Source organism: Falco biarmicus, chromosome 5, assembly GCF_023638135.1.
Source record: "Falco biarmicus isolate bFalBia1 chromosome 5, bFalBia1.pri, whole genome shotgun sequence".
Classification (NCBI taxonomy): Eukaryota; Metazoa; Chordata; class Aves; order Falconiformes; family Falconidae; genus Falco; species Falco biarmicus.
In genome coordinates this window covers 24,036,902-24,054,488 of record NC_079292.1, presented here as the reverse complement: position 1 = coordinate 24,054,488, position 17,587 = coordinate 24,036,902, and the positions used below count along the sequence as shown (strand labels likewise).

Sequence of the window (17,587 nt, the reverse complement as noted above, 5' to 3'; positions counted from 1 at the left end):
CTGCCTGACAGCCCAGCCTTGCAGCCCTTGTTTTCCAATAGGAAATCCAGTCTGTTTGGGTATGAATGCTGTTCGTATTCCATTGTCAGTCTTGAAATTCTAATATTTAAATCTACATTAAAGAAAATAACTGGATGAGAAGTAAGTTAAACTAATTAAAACTATAAAAGATTGGCATCTCATAGGACACTGCATGTTCCAGAAGCGTGCAAAGCGGTGAGGAGTCAGAACATCTCAACCACGCTCTAGAATTTGCCATTATTTCAGTGTCACTTGTCATTTATCCCCTCTTTTTCACTCTCACGTCATTCCTAATGCATATAAAAATGATCTAGATCATAAAATTATTCCACGCCTTAATTAGAAGTCTGAAAAGAGTCGATCCTCTAGGGTAAATGATAACATGGTCAAAACTTTCAAAAATAGGTTGTTGCCACACACGTATTTCAGCAGCTAAAGGTGGTTTAGTTTTGCAGAAGTTTCTCATTTACCCATTTCCACTGCTGTCCTACTTCCTCAAAGCCATGATGCTTCTTTTATTTGTTTGCTATAATCTCCAGGTGGGACAAGGAAAGCTCCTGAAGTGTTTTGAAGCCGCTCTTCAGGCAGGGGAAGGCTGGGTCCCCAAATGCACTGGAAAGGTTGCAATTATCTCTTTCCCAGCTGAAGGGAATGGGACATCCCAACCGTTGCAGACACCTCTATAATCATAACTTTTAGTCAACTAACCCCTTCTCCTGATTTTATTTTTTTTAAGTCTGTATCAGAGGGTGAAAAATACTTTTTGGACTATATTTTCTAGGAGGGTGGGAGAATAAAACTGCCACAATTATTTTCCCAGAGTAAACACCTTCCTCAGTATTTCACAGAATAAAAAATATCCCTGTTTACTCATCCCCTTCACAGAAATTGTGGTTTTCCATGCACAAAATTTCAGATAAAACCTCATGATTAAAAATACAAGATTGACCAAGGTGTTTCTGAATCTTTTTCGGGCTCAGTGCGGTGACCATAGAGATCCTGGCATATAGGTTGCAAATGGCAGGTCTTGGGAACATCATGCCATTACAGAGACCATGCGGTACCTCCCAGGAGAGGTGGGGTTTTAATCCAGAACCCTGTCTGAGCTGCATACATGTAGCATTCTGGTTGTCCAACATCTCCTGTATAATTTTTTTTTCCTTTTTATCACAAAACACCGCTTGGTGATGCTTAATGGAAGCCACGTCCTTTTCACAAAAAGTCCTGTCTCTTTGATGGAGTAAAACGCAACATTTTCCAAAACCAAACATCTTTATAGAACTTTGTACACAATTGATTTTTAACCCTCAATAAATAATTGTAATAAATTCACAGAGGCAAATTGCTTCCTTCATTAATGTCTTGATTTTAAAGGCTGCATTAATTCTTTGGGAAAACAAAATCTTCTTTAGCAAGCCTGCCAAGTTGGCGGTTCTGGGGAACTTTTTTGAGGAGGCAGAGAATTTGCTGTAGGATATATTGCTGTTAGCAGGAAAATGAGCAGCCTTGTCTTTCTGACTTTCTCTCTGGTATTTATCTATTCATGTGTGAGTCAAGAGGGTTTTAGTGGGGGCTGGGCTGGACTGGATCGTTAAGGGTAGGTGAACTCAGCTGTGTGTTTGAAATTCTGATAATTGCTTGCCCATCTATTCACTATTATTTCTGACTGTCCCCTGGCTCCAGGAGTGTGTTTGCTGCTTTTTCCTTGCTGATGCTCCTTGCTACCATTTCTTTCTCCTTGCCCTATACTGTTTGTCCCTCTCAGTCTGTGTCTAACTCTTTTATCCCTGTCTGCATCTGCCCCCTCCCTTCTGTTTCCTTCCAGCACTTATCTTTCTTTTGCCCATTGACTTGTTGCTTTTCCCCACCTCCCTTGCTCTGTGAGCACAGGAGCATATATAGTGTGCAGGATCGTGCAGACCACCTCGCATCTCCCTCCTGCCTTTCCCCGCAGATCCACCCAGCACTCCCCCCACTGTTGCCTGGGGGCTTTTCCCAGCACCAGCAATTTCATGCCATGGCCTCATATAAAACTCGATGTAAAAAAGCACCCTGTCAGTGTCCAGGGTGACATGTGAGCAGATGCTTTATCTGAGGTTCAGCTTATTTCGTGCTGTAATGAGGAAGGTTGTTAAGGAGATATGGAGTTGGTTTCTATGAGTATCTTGGAGCTCCCGAGAAAAAATCATTCAAATTCACAGCGGCTGGTTCCAACCATTGAACCCCTTGGCTCTCCTGGTAAGTGGAGAAAGAAATCCAACAAAATGGTGAGGCCAGCTGAAATAGAGGAGTTTCCCAAAGCTGGCTTTGCTGAGCAGAGGGATATAAAGGGGTTTCCTTTATTTTGTTGTCTGAGAACAGCAAGGAAATCCAGACTGGGATGGGAGCTGTCTGTGTTTTTTATAACATCATAAACACTGGGAGAGCTGTGTGATCAGCGACTGACTGCTATGAATACACTGCTTTTAACAGCATTTAACTGAAGGCAAAAGGCTTCTTCAAGACACAGCTGGAGAGGGGTGCGATGTTGAAAGCTTAAGCAGATGGGCCTTCGGGGGGTCCTGAAATCTAGCTGGGAGTGGTCCTGTGAGTTTCTGAGCACCCTGGTCTGCAGCTGAAGCTGATGAGCCCTGAGAGGTCTTAGACCCTTCTAGTAAAAGGGTTTTATTGCATTTCTGGTCTGGCTGTCCCAAGCATGAGAGTTGGGACGAAACCCCCATTTGGTGACTTGAATGGTTCTGATTGCTGCTAATAGGAAAGCAAAGAACAGGTCTTTTAAAGCAATTTTTAAAACAATTTGGGTGGCTTGATTGCGCAAGCCATTAGGATCAGTTGTGTGGGCTTGGGCCTGTGATGCTTTGACATGACACAGTAGATTATACACAAAGCAGAAAACAGTGAGTTGTTCCTGTACTTAGAGTGGCGTAAATGTGGTCAGAGCCTGTCCTTTTTGGCAAAAATGAGGCAAAACATTCAGAGTGTCGCTGCCACATGTAAAAAAAGGATCAAACATCCACCGTAACAGTTTGCAAAAGTCTCTTTTCCTAAATTTCCTGTCACCATTTCCCTGTTGCTGCTGGTTACAAAAGCATTTCTGGGTAAACAGGTGCTTTCTTTCCAAAGCAGCAGCCTATTCTTTTTGCTTATCCATTTATCCCTAGGCTTAATGATTCATTCAGTCATTTTGCAACTCAGGAACTGTTGGTGAGGTCACAGCCGCTCGATTGCGTTGTCAAAGTGCATGACTTAAAAAGGAAGAGCCTGGCCAGGGAAGGAAACACTTCTGTTTATCTGCAAACATCTAGATAAGCAGCAGTTGTGGGGGATGAAAGTCAGAGAAAGTTGGTGGTAGCCAAATGTGGCTGTGATCAAACATTAACATTTTAAGAGCAGGCTGGAGTGTGGTTGGCTTTGCTCAGTAAGCTCCTGAGCATTTTGCATGGAGAGCTATGTAGAAAAGCAGAATAATCTACTGACGGGGGGGAACCACTAAAGGAAAGCTTCCTGCCTCTTCTTGTTTTGTAAAAATAAAATATGAAACTTTGGCTGGTGGATCCTTCAGTCGTAATCTGGTTAGACAAGTCCTTGGCTCTGATGGCTCTTGGATGAAGCAGGTGCTTCAGCAGGAGTTTTGGTGAATAGGAGCAAAGATTTGCTGTTCCTCATCAGGCCGATGCCCTGCCTTGCCCAGTACCTCGCTGCTAAACCATAGTGAGCACCAGAACACAAGAATGGTCCTACTGTGACGCAGTAAAGGTCAGTCCAGACCAACTGTCTGAATGATGTGCAAGTGCTCAGAAAAAAAGTGTGAGAACAGAAAAGCAGTGTATATAGTACTGAGTGTAATGCTTTCCTGGCTTCTTCTCAGTCGGGTCCAGATGCTTTGGAGGAAGCCATGAGAGTGCAAGAACTAACACACTGTTACGGAATAACCTAATGAAGGAGAGGCACTGCCCACTCTTGGCAATTAGTGACTGGCTGCTGTGATAAAGTTCCTTCATTTGTGTAATCCTCTCTGGGGTAACTGTAGGGAGGCTGCTATTAAGGCCGATGTTTAGACTTGTGATTTAATCTGATTCTTTGCCTTTAACGATTACACACAGCAGTTTGTGTTGTGGAATAAGTCTGTGTACATAGAGAAATTCTGACGCTGCTTCCCCGTCTGAGTCAGGGTTGACCCAAGGGTGAGGAGATGCTCTGGGCTGCAGGGGAGGACTGAAGCAGAGGTCCTGACCTCTTGTGGTCACCGAGGAACAGGGAGCACTCATGGCGCTGGTGCGTCACTTAAGTCCTAGGGACTAATTCATGCTGCTATGTGAATTAAACCTCCAAAAACCTCAGGAAGGGAGAAAGTACATCATCCATCAAATCGGCAGCCGGACTATGGTCCATGCTTCTCTGGGCAGAAATGGTACTTTCTGATTTTCAGGCTTTACTTATCTTTCTGCTGGACTATGGTTCTTTAGTAAAAATTGTTGTATTTGGCAAGCCTTTAATGTTTTGAGTGAATGTGGCAGTCTGCATGTGTTTGTAATGGTGGAGAAAGGTGCTTGTAATGCCATTGCTGCAGTTAGGAAGAGCAGCTTTCAAAAGACACCAGAAGAGCTATATTCAATGGCTGTGTTTCAGTTAACAGCTTCCAAAGAAAAGGCACCACTTAAAACCACGGTTTTTCTTTTCTTCTTGCAGGGGTGCATTCTCTGAGGTTGTTTTGGCTGAAGAGAGAGCGAGTGGGAAACTCTTTGCAGTCAAGTGCATTCCCAAGAAGGCACTGAAGGGAAAGGAAAGCAGCATAGAGAATGAAATTGCAGTCCTGAGAAAGTAAGTATCAGACCTTCATTTCTGCTTCTTTGCTTCAAGTAGATGCTTCCATTTAAGGAGCAGGAACAGTGATTGACAAGTGTGACTGACAGGTTGTTCAGCCCATCACAGGCAGACAAGATGACTCAAGTTTAAATGATGATGAAAATGTTTTGAGAAATGCTCTGGTTTTCTTTTGTATTAACGCAGCTAGATGACTGCAAAGTGGGAAAGAAGAGGAATTGGGCTGGAGTAAAGCTTGTGGTGCCATAAAAAGACCTTATCCACTAATGATGTCAGTGGCCGGGTTGCTGGCTTTGAGGAGAGCAACAGCAGGGTTGTCATTCCCACATGCTTAGAACAGTCTAATACTAATTGCTCTATGGCATACTGTGTATTGTTTTAGGAGACGGTAGTACCTGTACTACGGAGAGGCACCTCTGCCACTTCTGGAAGTGATTTTCCAAGGCAACTTTTATTTTATCAGAGTTGTCCGCAGTGTGTATCTTTTCCTGACCACAGCTGGATAAGAAAGTCAGCTCACAACTGCTATGAATTCAGTGTAGTCATTAAAGGCTTGATGCTTACCTCTTCCTTGTCTTATGCCCTGAAGGTGGGATTCATCTCACCTGACTTGAGACTCTTGGATCTGAACTCATCACCCTCAACTTTCTTCCTAGGAAATGGAAAGAGATTGATCACTTTATGATTGGTCCATGTAACTTTTTTTCAACTTTTAAAAGTACCTTCTCTTCTCATTGATTTGAAGGCAGTACAATTATGTAGAAGCGTATGTTGGACTGGGGCACTTTGATTCCTGCTGCACTGCTGTTGCTTGTGGGACTCCTTGACTCAGCTCCTGGTCATGTAGAAGCTGATGGCAGATTATCTGGGCACCATATGACAAAAGTGATCCTAAATCTTTAAAACTAGGTACTTCTGAACTAAATGCTCACACAACCAAGCCAAAATAGCAGGTTCAAGGGCAAACTCGTCCATCTCAGTAGACAGAGGGGATCCTTTTCAGTGGAGGAACAAAAGTGGGACTCCAAACAGCTACAAGCATTTGTTGCAGGTGCCTTCCCATTGCCAGACCCGTGTCAGGCCTGCACAATGTAAGCCCAGTGACAAATACCGCACGTTGGCTTGCTGTGCAGTGATACTGAGAACCTGTCATAAGGCTCAACAGTTGCCATCTCCTTCATCGGATAATAATGTACCTGGCAACTTGAAACAGTCTTTGTCTGCAGGGGTTTGGCCCCTGATACTCATCTATTGGGTAGAAGAGCAGCAATATTGGCATGCACTAAGGATTGCCTTGCATCAGCCTTGACCCTAAGCTAGTAGAGCAGAGAAATCATTCAGGTTATTTTTATGCTTCTGTGTTGTGAAATGTTTCTGTTCCCTGCAAAAAATTTCCTGAGAATCCCGGAGGCAGCACCCGGGCTGTGCTATTCCAGCTGCAAGGGCAGGAGAGTGAGTGGGTAGAAAATTCCTTAATTTCATACAATTCGATCTGCTTGGTCTCTTGTCGTATGCACGTTAGGACCTTAAGAGGAATTTTTCCTTTTTTTATCTCCTGATGTCTTCTACTTGGCTGTTGCTAATACAGACTTTGCATGTAATTGTATTTATTTTGAAAAAAAACATCCTTACTAGTGGACACAGTATCGAATTTGTACGTGCCACCACAGAAACACTTAGAAAACAACAAAGTGGGTGTGCCTACAATTGAGGAGAGGGGGTATCAGCCCGTTTCTCTGTTCAGTGAATTCTGTGCTTCAAAATCTGTCAGTAAAAATAGATTTAAGGGAGGCAGGGTGGATCCTGAACAGCTGTTGCTAAGCTCAAAAGGTATTTAAGTGTCCTTGCTTCTGTTCCTGGTAGCTTAATATGAGTGGGGCTGGCTAGTTTGCGTGTTGTCTAATTAGTGGGTAGGCTGCCAGAGCCCTGGGCTGCCCTACATGGCTGAGGTGCCACAGCCTTGGACAGGCTGTGCACTGAACTGCCACTTCTGAAGGGGATGTGTGCAGAGGCTGCCTGGCAGGAGGAATTGGTCCCTGTTCACTGAAAGGAAGGTGCAGAGTCACAGAGGATGGATCCAAAGCAAATATAAACATGCATGTGTGTTGATCCTGGTCTGCCCGTCTGTTTTGCATTATGCCTTCGGGTGGTGCTTAAACTCTGACAGGATAACAGCCCCAGAGGACACCATGCCTAGCTGAAATGGCAGGCACACTCCTTGTGATCCTTTGGAGAAGGTTCTCCTGTCTGACACTGGGCTTTCTCCTCCTATATTTGATCATTATATTTTTGTCCTCCTCCAGATGAGGTTGCTTGCTTTCTGGCAGACATCTGCCGAGCGCTGGGAAATGCGACTCTTCCTGAGTTCTCCAGTTATGTGTCAAACAGGGGTCTAGGGGGCAATCCTGAATCTACTCCATGGAGCCTCTGCCAGCTCTCAGGTGAGCTGCTCGTGCCCCTCTGTGTGGTCAGTGGGTTTTTAGGGACAGTCAGAGATTGTGCTGGCTGTGTCCAAGACTGTCCAAGACTGGTACACACAAGCACCACATATACTTTGTACCCTCAGGCTGCCCTGGTGGAGGTTTGTCCCCTTGCCAGTCCTGCCAAATCATCCAGATCTGGCAGAATCAATATGGAAAAGGGTTTGAATGATGTCGTGTGTTGAAGTCATATTTTAGATAATGTTTTTTAAATTCAAGATTAAAAGCCTGTGCATGGAGCACTATAGGATGTAGAACCTGGTGCTGAAAGCTTGAATCCAGTGACCTTTGGGTGCCCTCTCACTTCTGCTGCGGACTTCCCGTGTGACCTTCTGTCACAGTATTTGTCGTCTGTCTCAATATTTATTGTCTGTCTCAATATTTATTGTCTGTGAAGCAGCCTTTAGTCAAAAGACCTTCGGATAAAAAGTTTTACCTGCAGTTTGTCTTGCAGTCCCTTCTCCTGCCAGCAGACCCAGGGAGCGGGTGCAAGAAGGGAGGTGTCTGGGCTGGGCTTTTAGCGTGAAACAATTGCAGCATCCTGCCAGTCCTTCTGCATGTTGGAAGTGTTATTCCAATGTTCCGTGTTGGGAAAGGTCAGTGGTCCCCATGTGAAGTACATGGAAGGTGGGAGATTTTCTCTCTCTGTCTGTGGGCTTGGACACTCTTGCTGCCAAAACAAAATGACACGTTTTAGAAGCGATGTTCTGCTAACAGAGGAGCGAGCTGCCAGCCAACTGATCTGCATGTTTGTGTGAGTGCCAGAGTGAATCATGCATACTCCATCATTTTATTTTTCCAGCCATGGCCAACAAATCTGTTCTTAAAAAAGAAAAAAGGCGGAAGAGCCGTTAAGTCAATATTTACACCAGCAACCTTAACAGGGTTCTTCCAATATGGACTCTTTTGTGTCCCGTGGAAATCCATGGCAACATTCCCCAAAGACTCGGATGGGTGGGGATGGAGTGAGAAGGAGCTCGTTGTCGACTGCAGTGCTGGGAGAGACTAAGTTTGCAGTTAATCCAGGAGCCTGAGCCTGACAAAGTGTTTTAAGTATGTGGCTAATTTTAGATGGTTATTTGTTCCAGTGAAATTGGTGAGTAGGTTGAGCTCACCTTGCTGAGCTCATGCTTAAAGGGATGCTTCAGAGCAGGGTGAAGGTCCCACTAGGCGCCTGTGTTTGGCACTGCATCAGGAGGGGGGTTTCCTTAATGTCTTCGCTTGGTGCCCAGATGATGCACTGGTGCACAGGGTTGCTGTTTTGTCTAATTGTGTGCTGGCTGCCTGTAGCTGGACGTGGGGCAAAGTATTACATCTGATCACAAAAGCAGGTGACAAGATGAACGGCATCATTTTTAGTTTTTTAAAGTTATTTCTTTTGCATTGGAAAACATGCTATTGTTTAGAATCTGAGGAAGAAAATGGGATCTCTAGAACCAAACTGTTGCAGCTCTGTTAACTAACTGGCTGTGGGGAATGACAGCACATGGTCACCTTCGTGTGACACAAACTTCTGCCCACCTGAGTTGTGGGCAGTTTCATAACCTGTTCTGAAAGGAACCGGTTTTTTGTTTTGAGCAGAAAGGTAAATGCAATCCTTTCCATTGTTTGCAGCAGAATAGAGGAAATTTCTTCTGCTTATGGTAATTGTGCAGGTGTGAACACGCTGAAAGATGAATCATCTGTTAGACGGGTTCCTGAAGGCAGTAGGTGGTGTGAAGAGTTGGACTGCAGAGAAGCACCCGGCTGAGGTCTAGTTAAATAGAAAAAACCCACAACCTTGTAAGAGTCAGAAAGAGAAAAATATGCCTGATCTCTTTTCTTTTCTTTTCTTTTCTTTTTTCTTTTCTTTTTTCTTTTCTTTTCTTTTCTTTCTTTTCTTTTCTTTTCTTTTCTTTCTTTTCTTTTCTTTTCTTTTCTTTTCTTTTCTTTTCTTTTCTTTCTTTTCTTTTCTTTTCTTTTCTTTTCTTTTCTTTCTTTTCTTTTCTTTTCTTTTCTTTTCTTTTCTTTTCTCTCTTCTCTTCTCTTCTCTTCTCTTCTCTTCTCTTCTCTTCTCTTCTCTTTCTCTTCTCTTCTCTTCTCTTCTCTTCTCTTCTCTTCTCTTCTCTTCTCTTCTCTTACTCTTCTCTTCTCTTCTCTTCTCTTCCTCTTCCCTTCCCTTCCTTCCCTTCCCTTCCCTTCCCTTCCCTTCCCTTCCCTTCCCTTCCCTTTCCCTTTCCCTTTCCTCTTCCCTTTCCTTTCCCTTTCCCTTTCCCTTTCCCTTTCTTCACCACTGTTTATCACAAGAAACTTTCTAGCTGCCTGGGCAATACCTGAACAATCATACAGATCCAGTGGTGAGTGGAGCAAAGCAAGGGGAGGGACAATAAGCTGTGTGCAGCCCTGCACTCAGGTGTATTGATGACTTCATAGCAGTAATGTGCACGAATAAGTCTTCTGTTAAGCAAATACTGTCTAGATAGCAAATCATACTCTCCTTTACCTAGTTCCTGCTGAACAGGGATTTTAAAAATTATTTCTAAATTATTTACGTATCCCCAACGCTCACCCCCTCCTCTTTACTCTCCGAGATCCTCTGGGAAAGGCACCATTAAATTCCTTATTAGAAATCAGAGCCATGCCTAATTGCGGACTGAAGTCTTTTTTGCGGTTAAACAGCACGATTGAACTGTTCCTAGCAGGTCAGCTAAAATTCTGCTGGTGGTTTCCATTCCCGTTTCCTCGGAAGGTGAGGGGGACTGGGTGTTTGAGCAGTGATTCATGCCCAGGCGGCTGCCTCACCCCTTGTGTGCCTGTACCTAAAGCCAGGAGCTCCTGCTATAATAACGAGCAGAGAGGGAGTCAGGGAAGCATCCTCCTGCAAAGTCTGGGGAGTCAGGGCTGGACCCATTTCAAAAGTAAACAGAAAACAGCAATGAAAAATTTTCCTGAAGTGGGTGGAAGTGTGGGCGTTCCTGCTCTCCCATAAATGAGACAATGGCCAAAGGGGCCTCTTGCTCCATCCCCCAAGGTAGTGCCATTCCTGACACTGAAGAGGACACCCTCCATAACAAATGTGGAAAAATCACCCTTTCTCAAGATTTACATGGAGTCTAAAAAAGTAGTTTAAAATTTTCTACCTTTTTGCTCCTTTTCAGTAGCCCATTGCCAAACTTCCCGTAACCCTGCTCTGTCCCATATTCTTGCCTCTGTAAGACCTCATCCCTCCGGGGCTAACTCGATAGCCTCTAGGAAGATGAATCCAAATTTAGTTTTGAAACCCATTAGTTCCTTCTTATTAAACTCTTCTGTGCAATTTAACTTGGAATCAAAGGCTACATTAATTCTGAATAAAATCGGCCATGCAGACATTTAATGTGCCCTAACAAATTCAGGCATTTAATTAATTCAGATGAACGTTCGTGAATGACTCTTGGGACAGACCCATCTATTCAAGCCATGGCTGTCTCTGGGTCAAAAAAATACAGCCCTTGCAGACTCCAATGGTCCCATACTCCAGTTTCCCAGTCTGGAGTCTCTGCTGGTGCCCACTCATGCTCTCCTATGGTAACTGTTTTCTGTGCGAGGCCATGCAGCTGGAGCACAGGGCCAGCTGAACTGGAGACGCTCAGATCTTGTGTTGGTAAGTGCCAACATAAAAGTGATGGTAATTAGATTGTGTAGCTGGTGTACAAAAAGCTGTGGGACTGGGGTTTAAGGTGTTAAATGACTAATTACCTCTTTACACCCCAGCAGTAAGAACTCTTTTTCCCAGTAAAGAAATGAATGGGATGGTTAGGAAAGGAAAAAATGAAAAAAGCATTTGGTGTCTGTCAGGTAACGTTATTTCTCTGAAGCTTTCCTTACCCTATAGACAAAACAGGCTTGCTGTTTTTTTATTTCCTTTTTTTTTTCCCCTCTGTGAATAATGGTGAGAAGATAGGCTGCCTCAGCAAGAATTGAAGAGACAGCTGGTTGTTATATTAAGTAATCACTTTCAGAGAAAGCTTTTATGTAGATTTACTTGTTAAAACCTGGCTTGCTCATGCCATTGCGGTTGCGCTGGGGTGACAGAAGGCTGATGCTGCCCTCCCCACGTGGCCGCGCTCCAAGCCCTGCCAACTGCAAATCCAGGGCATCCCAAAAGCTGGCTACCCAGTGGGGTCCTGCACCCCTGAGGGTGCCCAGGCATGCAGCCACCAGTAAGGGGGTGATACCCAGTGGTACCGTTAATGATGTTGATGTCAGTGGTGGTAGAGCAGGGCCCTTCCAAGGATATATTTGTTGTCATCCCACATGGATATGCTTCACCATTGCCCCCATGTATCTGCTGGGCTGACCCAGATGCCTGGTGGGACCTCAGTGCCTGCCCTCAGTGGAGGGCACTGCTGTGGGTGTCCCTGCTAGGGAGGCAGGCTAGGCATGGAGAGGAGCCAGAAGCTGCAAAAGGCTTCAGGGTAGGGGGACAGTTGGGCATGCCTGGAGGCTGACATCAGCTTTAGACCATGAGATCATCTCCTGAATCAAAGAGATGCAGACTGGATGAATTGCCCTTCTCGGGTTTCAGGCAAAAGTGAATCTGACCCTATATATGTGGGTATGGCACAGGACAGCTCTGCCTTGGCACTAGCCCTCGACTTCTTGTTAAGCAAATCATTTTGCTGCAAAGAATTCATGTGAGTGAAAAAAAATGTGAAACCTGAAACAAAGATGACGCCGTTTTTGATCACTGAGGTGCTGGAAACTTTGCAGGGGAAGACTTTGCAGCCAGGACTGTCTAGATTGTATTTCATGCTAGATTAGATGTAAGCAGATGTAGAGAAGCAGATCAAGGCATCTTAAAAATCCTAAAATACATTAAATGAGAGAGAAAAATCCCCTCTGAAATAGTAAACACAAACAAATCCCTTATATCTTCTCTGGTCTTACACAGTTTCATTTACATGCAGTGTGCTCCATAACAGCTTTAGTGATGGCGCGCGTCATTTCTGCGTTGCAGCCTGATTTTGTGCCGTGCGGACGCAGACGGTGGTGCTCCTTCAAGTAGGTGACAGTGCAAGTCATTTCACTGTAATTGCTGGGTGACAATGCAGCTGTCCTCTCTTCTGGGGAGTGTGATGCTTTACTAAACCTCCCTTGCATAACTGTTGTCCTTTAAGGTCAACCCATACCCTGACTCAACTCGAAAAATGGCATATCCATGTGGGGGGGAGGTTGCAGGTCAGAGGGGTTGAATGTACATCATCGCTCAGAGCTCCGACTTGGAAGATAATTCAATGTGTTATGGAAGAAACAGCTGTTTTCCGAAATAGTTGCTCTAAGATTCTTTCAAGTTAATGGAATGGGGTATTCAGCCTCAGCTGAAGCCTGCTTCCCTGCCTCATGTGTTTTATGTGGACCCCATCCTGTGCATAGCTGGAATAACAAAACTGGTGTCCTTTCAGAGCTCCTAGCTGAAGAATGAGTCTATACCCTACTTTCCACTATTTATTACTCGGGAAGATGGCTACAATTGTGTTTCAGTGGTACATGTATCTGATTATACACACCATTGTCGGTTACATAAAAGGAAAGAATTGTTAAGATGCATAAAGACTCTAATAAGATCCAACAGTCTGATAAATGACTCAGCTTTATATTGGCATGCCTAAGGTCTGCCTTTGTTACACCCACACGTTTAAGGCTGAGAGTTACCTAATCTGCAAGCACATGCCTTTGGTAGTTGGGAAAGCATTTTCACAAGTGCTCGCAGCCCAGATCTTCAAGGATGTGTTGGTGCCCAAAAGTTGCTGAATCCATCGTCCTAGGTGGCTTCGTTAGGCAAAATACTTCCTCTTCTATTTTTTCTCACAAGATTCTTCATTGGTAATCTGGAATATTTTGTCTAAAACTAAGGTTTTTTTCCCATGAATGTAATTTCTTAATTTGGAAAAAAGTATAAAAGGCTGTGTAAAGGTCTCATGGCATTAGCAAGTGAAGATGTCTTTGTCAAAATATTATCGACATACTGCATTTTGCTTGTCTTCTCTAACTTAATCTTGAGATATTAACTGGAGGAATTCAGTGTTTTGTATTAAGCTGCTGTGATGTAATGTTGGGAGACAGTTTCTAACCACAAAATGACCCTATTATGATGATGGCTAAGTTATTTACCTGCGCAGTCCAAGCACCTCAGCGGGTATTCCTTTATCTTACCTTCATGCTATTAAAAACCATGGCATTAACTCATAAAGCACTGGAGTATCTGAGTGGTCAATTAGCACTATAATTTGTGAAGCACTGCATGAAGGAAAGAAGTAAATGCAAGGTAGGATTCATCTGGCCAGCTGGGAGCATCCTCAAGGTATGCAGCTGCATCTGAGCTCAAATCTCACTTGTTGTGGAAATCATCAAATATGCATTTCTAAGTGGAACAGAATGTACAAGGAGGAAAAACAAGTATTCAAAAAATGTCAGTTCAAGAAAGTAGAAACAGAAATCTTATCAGAAATGACAGTTTTTGTGAGCACTCCTTGTCCAAAACAGTTGTTTGCTTTTAGTTGCATGCTAAAATGCTTTCTGAATACAAGTTGCTTTATTTTTGGCCTCTATTTTGTGAAATTAGACGAGTAAGGCTATCAGTGGGCAAGTTTTTGTGATGTGTGAATTTAAAACAACTCTGTTGGCAGCTTCTGCCTCCTGTTTTCATTTATAGAAGCTGAATCACAATTGTATTTTGTGTCTCATTAAGGTCGTGATTCCAGGTATCCTCAACCAGAGTTTCACAGAGGGGGGTTGGCTCTGACCATAATAAAATGGGGAAATTTTTGCGTTCTATCCCACTTCCAACTCACCAGGTTAAACCTACCAGTAACCTCTGTGTTTATATATATATATATATATATATAAAAAATATATCCTTTTTATATATATATATTAATAAAAGTATATCCTGAACTGACAGCTGCATAAATTAACTGGTATTTGGCCAACTAAGTCTGCAGTTGTCATCTGTAATATATATTGATTCACTCTTATAATGCTTACTCATACAATACATTGTTTGTGTTCAGTAGGAGTTGTGAAGAAAAACAGTGTTAAAAAAAATTAAAATTCTGTACATACCGACTTTGTCTTTTGACAAAGACAGACACACAAGGCACTCACTTAGTCTGTGGGCTGCCCGAGCGCTCAGTTTGACCAAGGAAATGGTGATGTCAATATTTTTCCAAATTAAACACAGATTTTTTTTAAAAATCAGAAATTCTATTTTTCTTAATTGTGCCTTATATTCATAAAGCATTGGCTTAATCAGAATAGATAATTTTTATTCTGAATTAAGATTGGCCAAACTAGGGGGTTTTGCTTCTGCAACTATAGGACTTTAAACCTGTTAATCAAATCAATTTTCAGAGTAAAGCCTAACGTTTTCCTTGACTGCATCCATGTTTCTGTGTTTCTGGCTATCAGAGACATCCAGCTACACTGCCCAGTTCTTAAATCTCTGTAAGTGCAGAAGCCTGTGAGTTAGTTTTAATATCAGCAATTTGTATTAGTAAGCGGTCTATGAAATAATTTCCCAAAGGATATGTGACAGCTAGCTTTTACTTTGCCAGCTACTTTATCAAATTAAAATTATGGAGCATTACATTAAACAGGGATGCTATTACCTCCTTTACTTGCCCTTCTTTTTTTTTTTTCTTCTTTTTTTTTTCCAGGAGAGTAGACATAGGTGAATTCAAGCTTTCTTAGAGACAACAGGTCCTTTTTTGAAGGCATTTAAAAATAAAAATAGCAGAATTTATTTCTTTTTCTTGCAAGTTTGTTCAGTAACTTTAAGAAAATATATGTGTAGGAAGCTTTAACAAATAATGTAATATATATTACAGCTCTATATTGAATCAAAAAAGACTGACAAGTCCACAGCAGTGAAGTGTACCAGATATGTTTTTGCCCACCAGCACTGACTCCTTCTGAGATTAGTCCAAAATTTCTATATATAATCTGTTTGGTTCACACCAAATAGCATAACAGGCTGCTTCAAATATCTTCATACCTTTGTGATATCTCCTGTCTTGACTGACGCCCCAGGGATTAAACTGGGACCATTTTGGACTTACACATATATATCTTTACAGTCTCAGCTAAGCAGCCGTTCCCTGCAGGCAACTGGAACAGATTCAGATCTTGGTAGACCGGGCATTGAGTGCAGTAGTTAACTCATGCCAAAATACTTGTTTGAAAAATACGTATCAGCGTGGAGTTGTTTTTCAACTTTTTAAGACTTTTTTTTCTCTCCACCAAAAGCAGAAGAGTCCACATGCAGCAGCAGTGTTTGGCGTAACACACTTTGTAAAGAAGCATCTCCCTGGAGCAAAGCAATCTGGTCATTCCCATGTCTGCTGTAAACCTGGTAAATAGAACAGAAAACGGTGGCTGTTCACAACTTTTCTCTTGGAAGGGATGATAGGGGATTTTGAACTGAAAACAAAGAGGAAAGGGCTTTTTCGTTATTTTTAAAATGCTCTCATATGTGAATCACAACAAATGCGTGGACATGGCCCGACACACAAAAATGCAGCTTTTATTGGCATTTATATAGAAACACCAGCCCTTCCCTTCTGTGTTACTGTAACAGCGACGGCTGTCTGCTTTTTTATTTACTACAAGTGGATTGTTGGGAGGGAAGTTGAAACTTTGAAGTTTGAAACTTTTCCTTCTGTGTTTTTTGGGTGCGTGAGAAAATTGCTGTTGAGTGTAGCTGCTGATGTCCCGCAGTGTTTATGTCTTGGAGGCATCATCCTGGCCATTTATGGTGTGCAAAACACGCGCCCAAGCCATGGGGCATTCAGCATGGGTAAACGAGCACTCGTCATTAACAAATAGACATGGGTAATATGATCTAATGCTATTCTGGTCAATAGGAAAATTCAGAGTCGTTGAACTTGGTTACGTGCCTCTTGGAGGCTCCCTTGAGAATCTCAACCCAAAGCAAAAGTGGAAAGAAAGCCTAAGCTGAGCTCACCCGTGAGGGTGGCAGGCCTTGGTTGTATGCAGTCATGCAGTGTGAACTCAGGGCTTTGTACGTAGCAGACACGCTGCACAGCCTCCTTTCCTCGTTTCCAGTGCCCCCTGAATTAATATCTCTAAAAAAAAAAAGAGCCATAGCCCATCTGTGTGGCTTTACTGTTCCAGAGGTAGTTACTCCCATCTTCATGCCCTCGTAACTCAGGCATAGCTAAGCCAGCACAGGATCCTGGCTTTCCCGTAGGGATAGCTCTCCGCCACCTCTGGGTGATGCCCACTGGATGTTCCGTCTCCCTCTGGGGGTGGGTGGGAGGGAGTGGTGGCTGGTTTATGGTGTTACTGCTGATTTAGGCTGCTGTGGCTGAGGCCAGACTTCACCCTGCAGAGAGGGAATCTGCCAGGCACTGGCCACATCCCCTCTCCTCTCTCCATGAGCTTGAACAAGGGAATCCAAAAAGTCACTTGTGTGAGAGAGTGGGGAATGTGATCTCCAACTGACAAAGTTGGGGGTTCTCCTGCTGGGTCTTTCTGCTGGCATGAGGCTGGTTTTCATTCTAGAAACTGAAAGATCAGGCACAGAGCTCACCACCGAACTTCACCTCGAAAGCATGGGGTTGGCACGTAGAGATTTTCTCCCCTCTTGGCTTTGCTTTACTATTAGGGCCATGAATTGCTGACTTTGTTTAAAATTCTTTCTTTCATTAGAAGCATATGTTTCTGATTTTCTTCTTATGGTGACATAGTTTGCACTCTTACCCAAGAGCTGTTTTCTTAATAGGGCAAACTATATTTGGAATCACTCTCAATTGCTCTTGAAATGGAAGATTGATGTCAGTATTTCTGGCAATTTTTCACTATTTTTCTTTCCCTGTAGTCGAGTATTAAATAACTATTCAAGCTGGGAACACCTACACCACTTTAACATAATTTGATTTGTTTTATTTCAGTGCTGTATTTGCTTCTAGAGTAGCTGATATAGGTAAACATACTGGCGAGATGATTTGTGCAGGTTTTAGTAAATAATGGAAAGGGTATGTCAGTGAGCATAGAGGGCTGTGCCTTTGCATCAGTTTACACACAGGGAAATCTTACAAGCTTTGGAGACCTGATCCTGTGTGGGCTCTGCCGTATCTATGTCTTAGGTAGACTTGAGTGGCGTTTTTAAAAGCATCTGCACAGCAGAATGATCTGAATCCCATTGAAGTCCCCTATCTAGGGGATGTTAGGAGACCTCATGGGTTTTGTTAGTCAGCTGTATAATTTCCTATGTCATGATT

The 17,587-nt window shown here is 43.2% G+C and overlaps 1 protein-coding gene across 3 annotated transcripts in view; it reads left to right on the top strand.

Moving 5' to 3' along the window:
- The window catches only part of CAMK1D (calcium/calmodulin dependent protein kinase ID), a 230,405-nt gene that overhangs the window by 94,372 nt on the left and 118,446 nt on the right, over positions 1-17,587 (top strand). For all 3 annotated transcript variants that reach the window (XM_056340359.1, XM_056340360.1, XM_056340358.1), the window contains exon 2: positions 4,711-4,842. In XM_056340359.1, the coding sequence (XP_056196334.1) occupies positions 4,711-4,842 (132 nt within the window). The remainder of the gene's footprint in view (positions 1-4,710; positions 4,843-17,587) is intronic.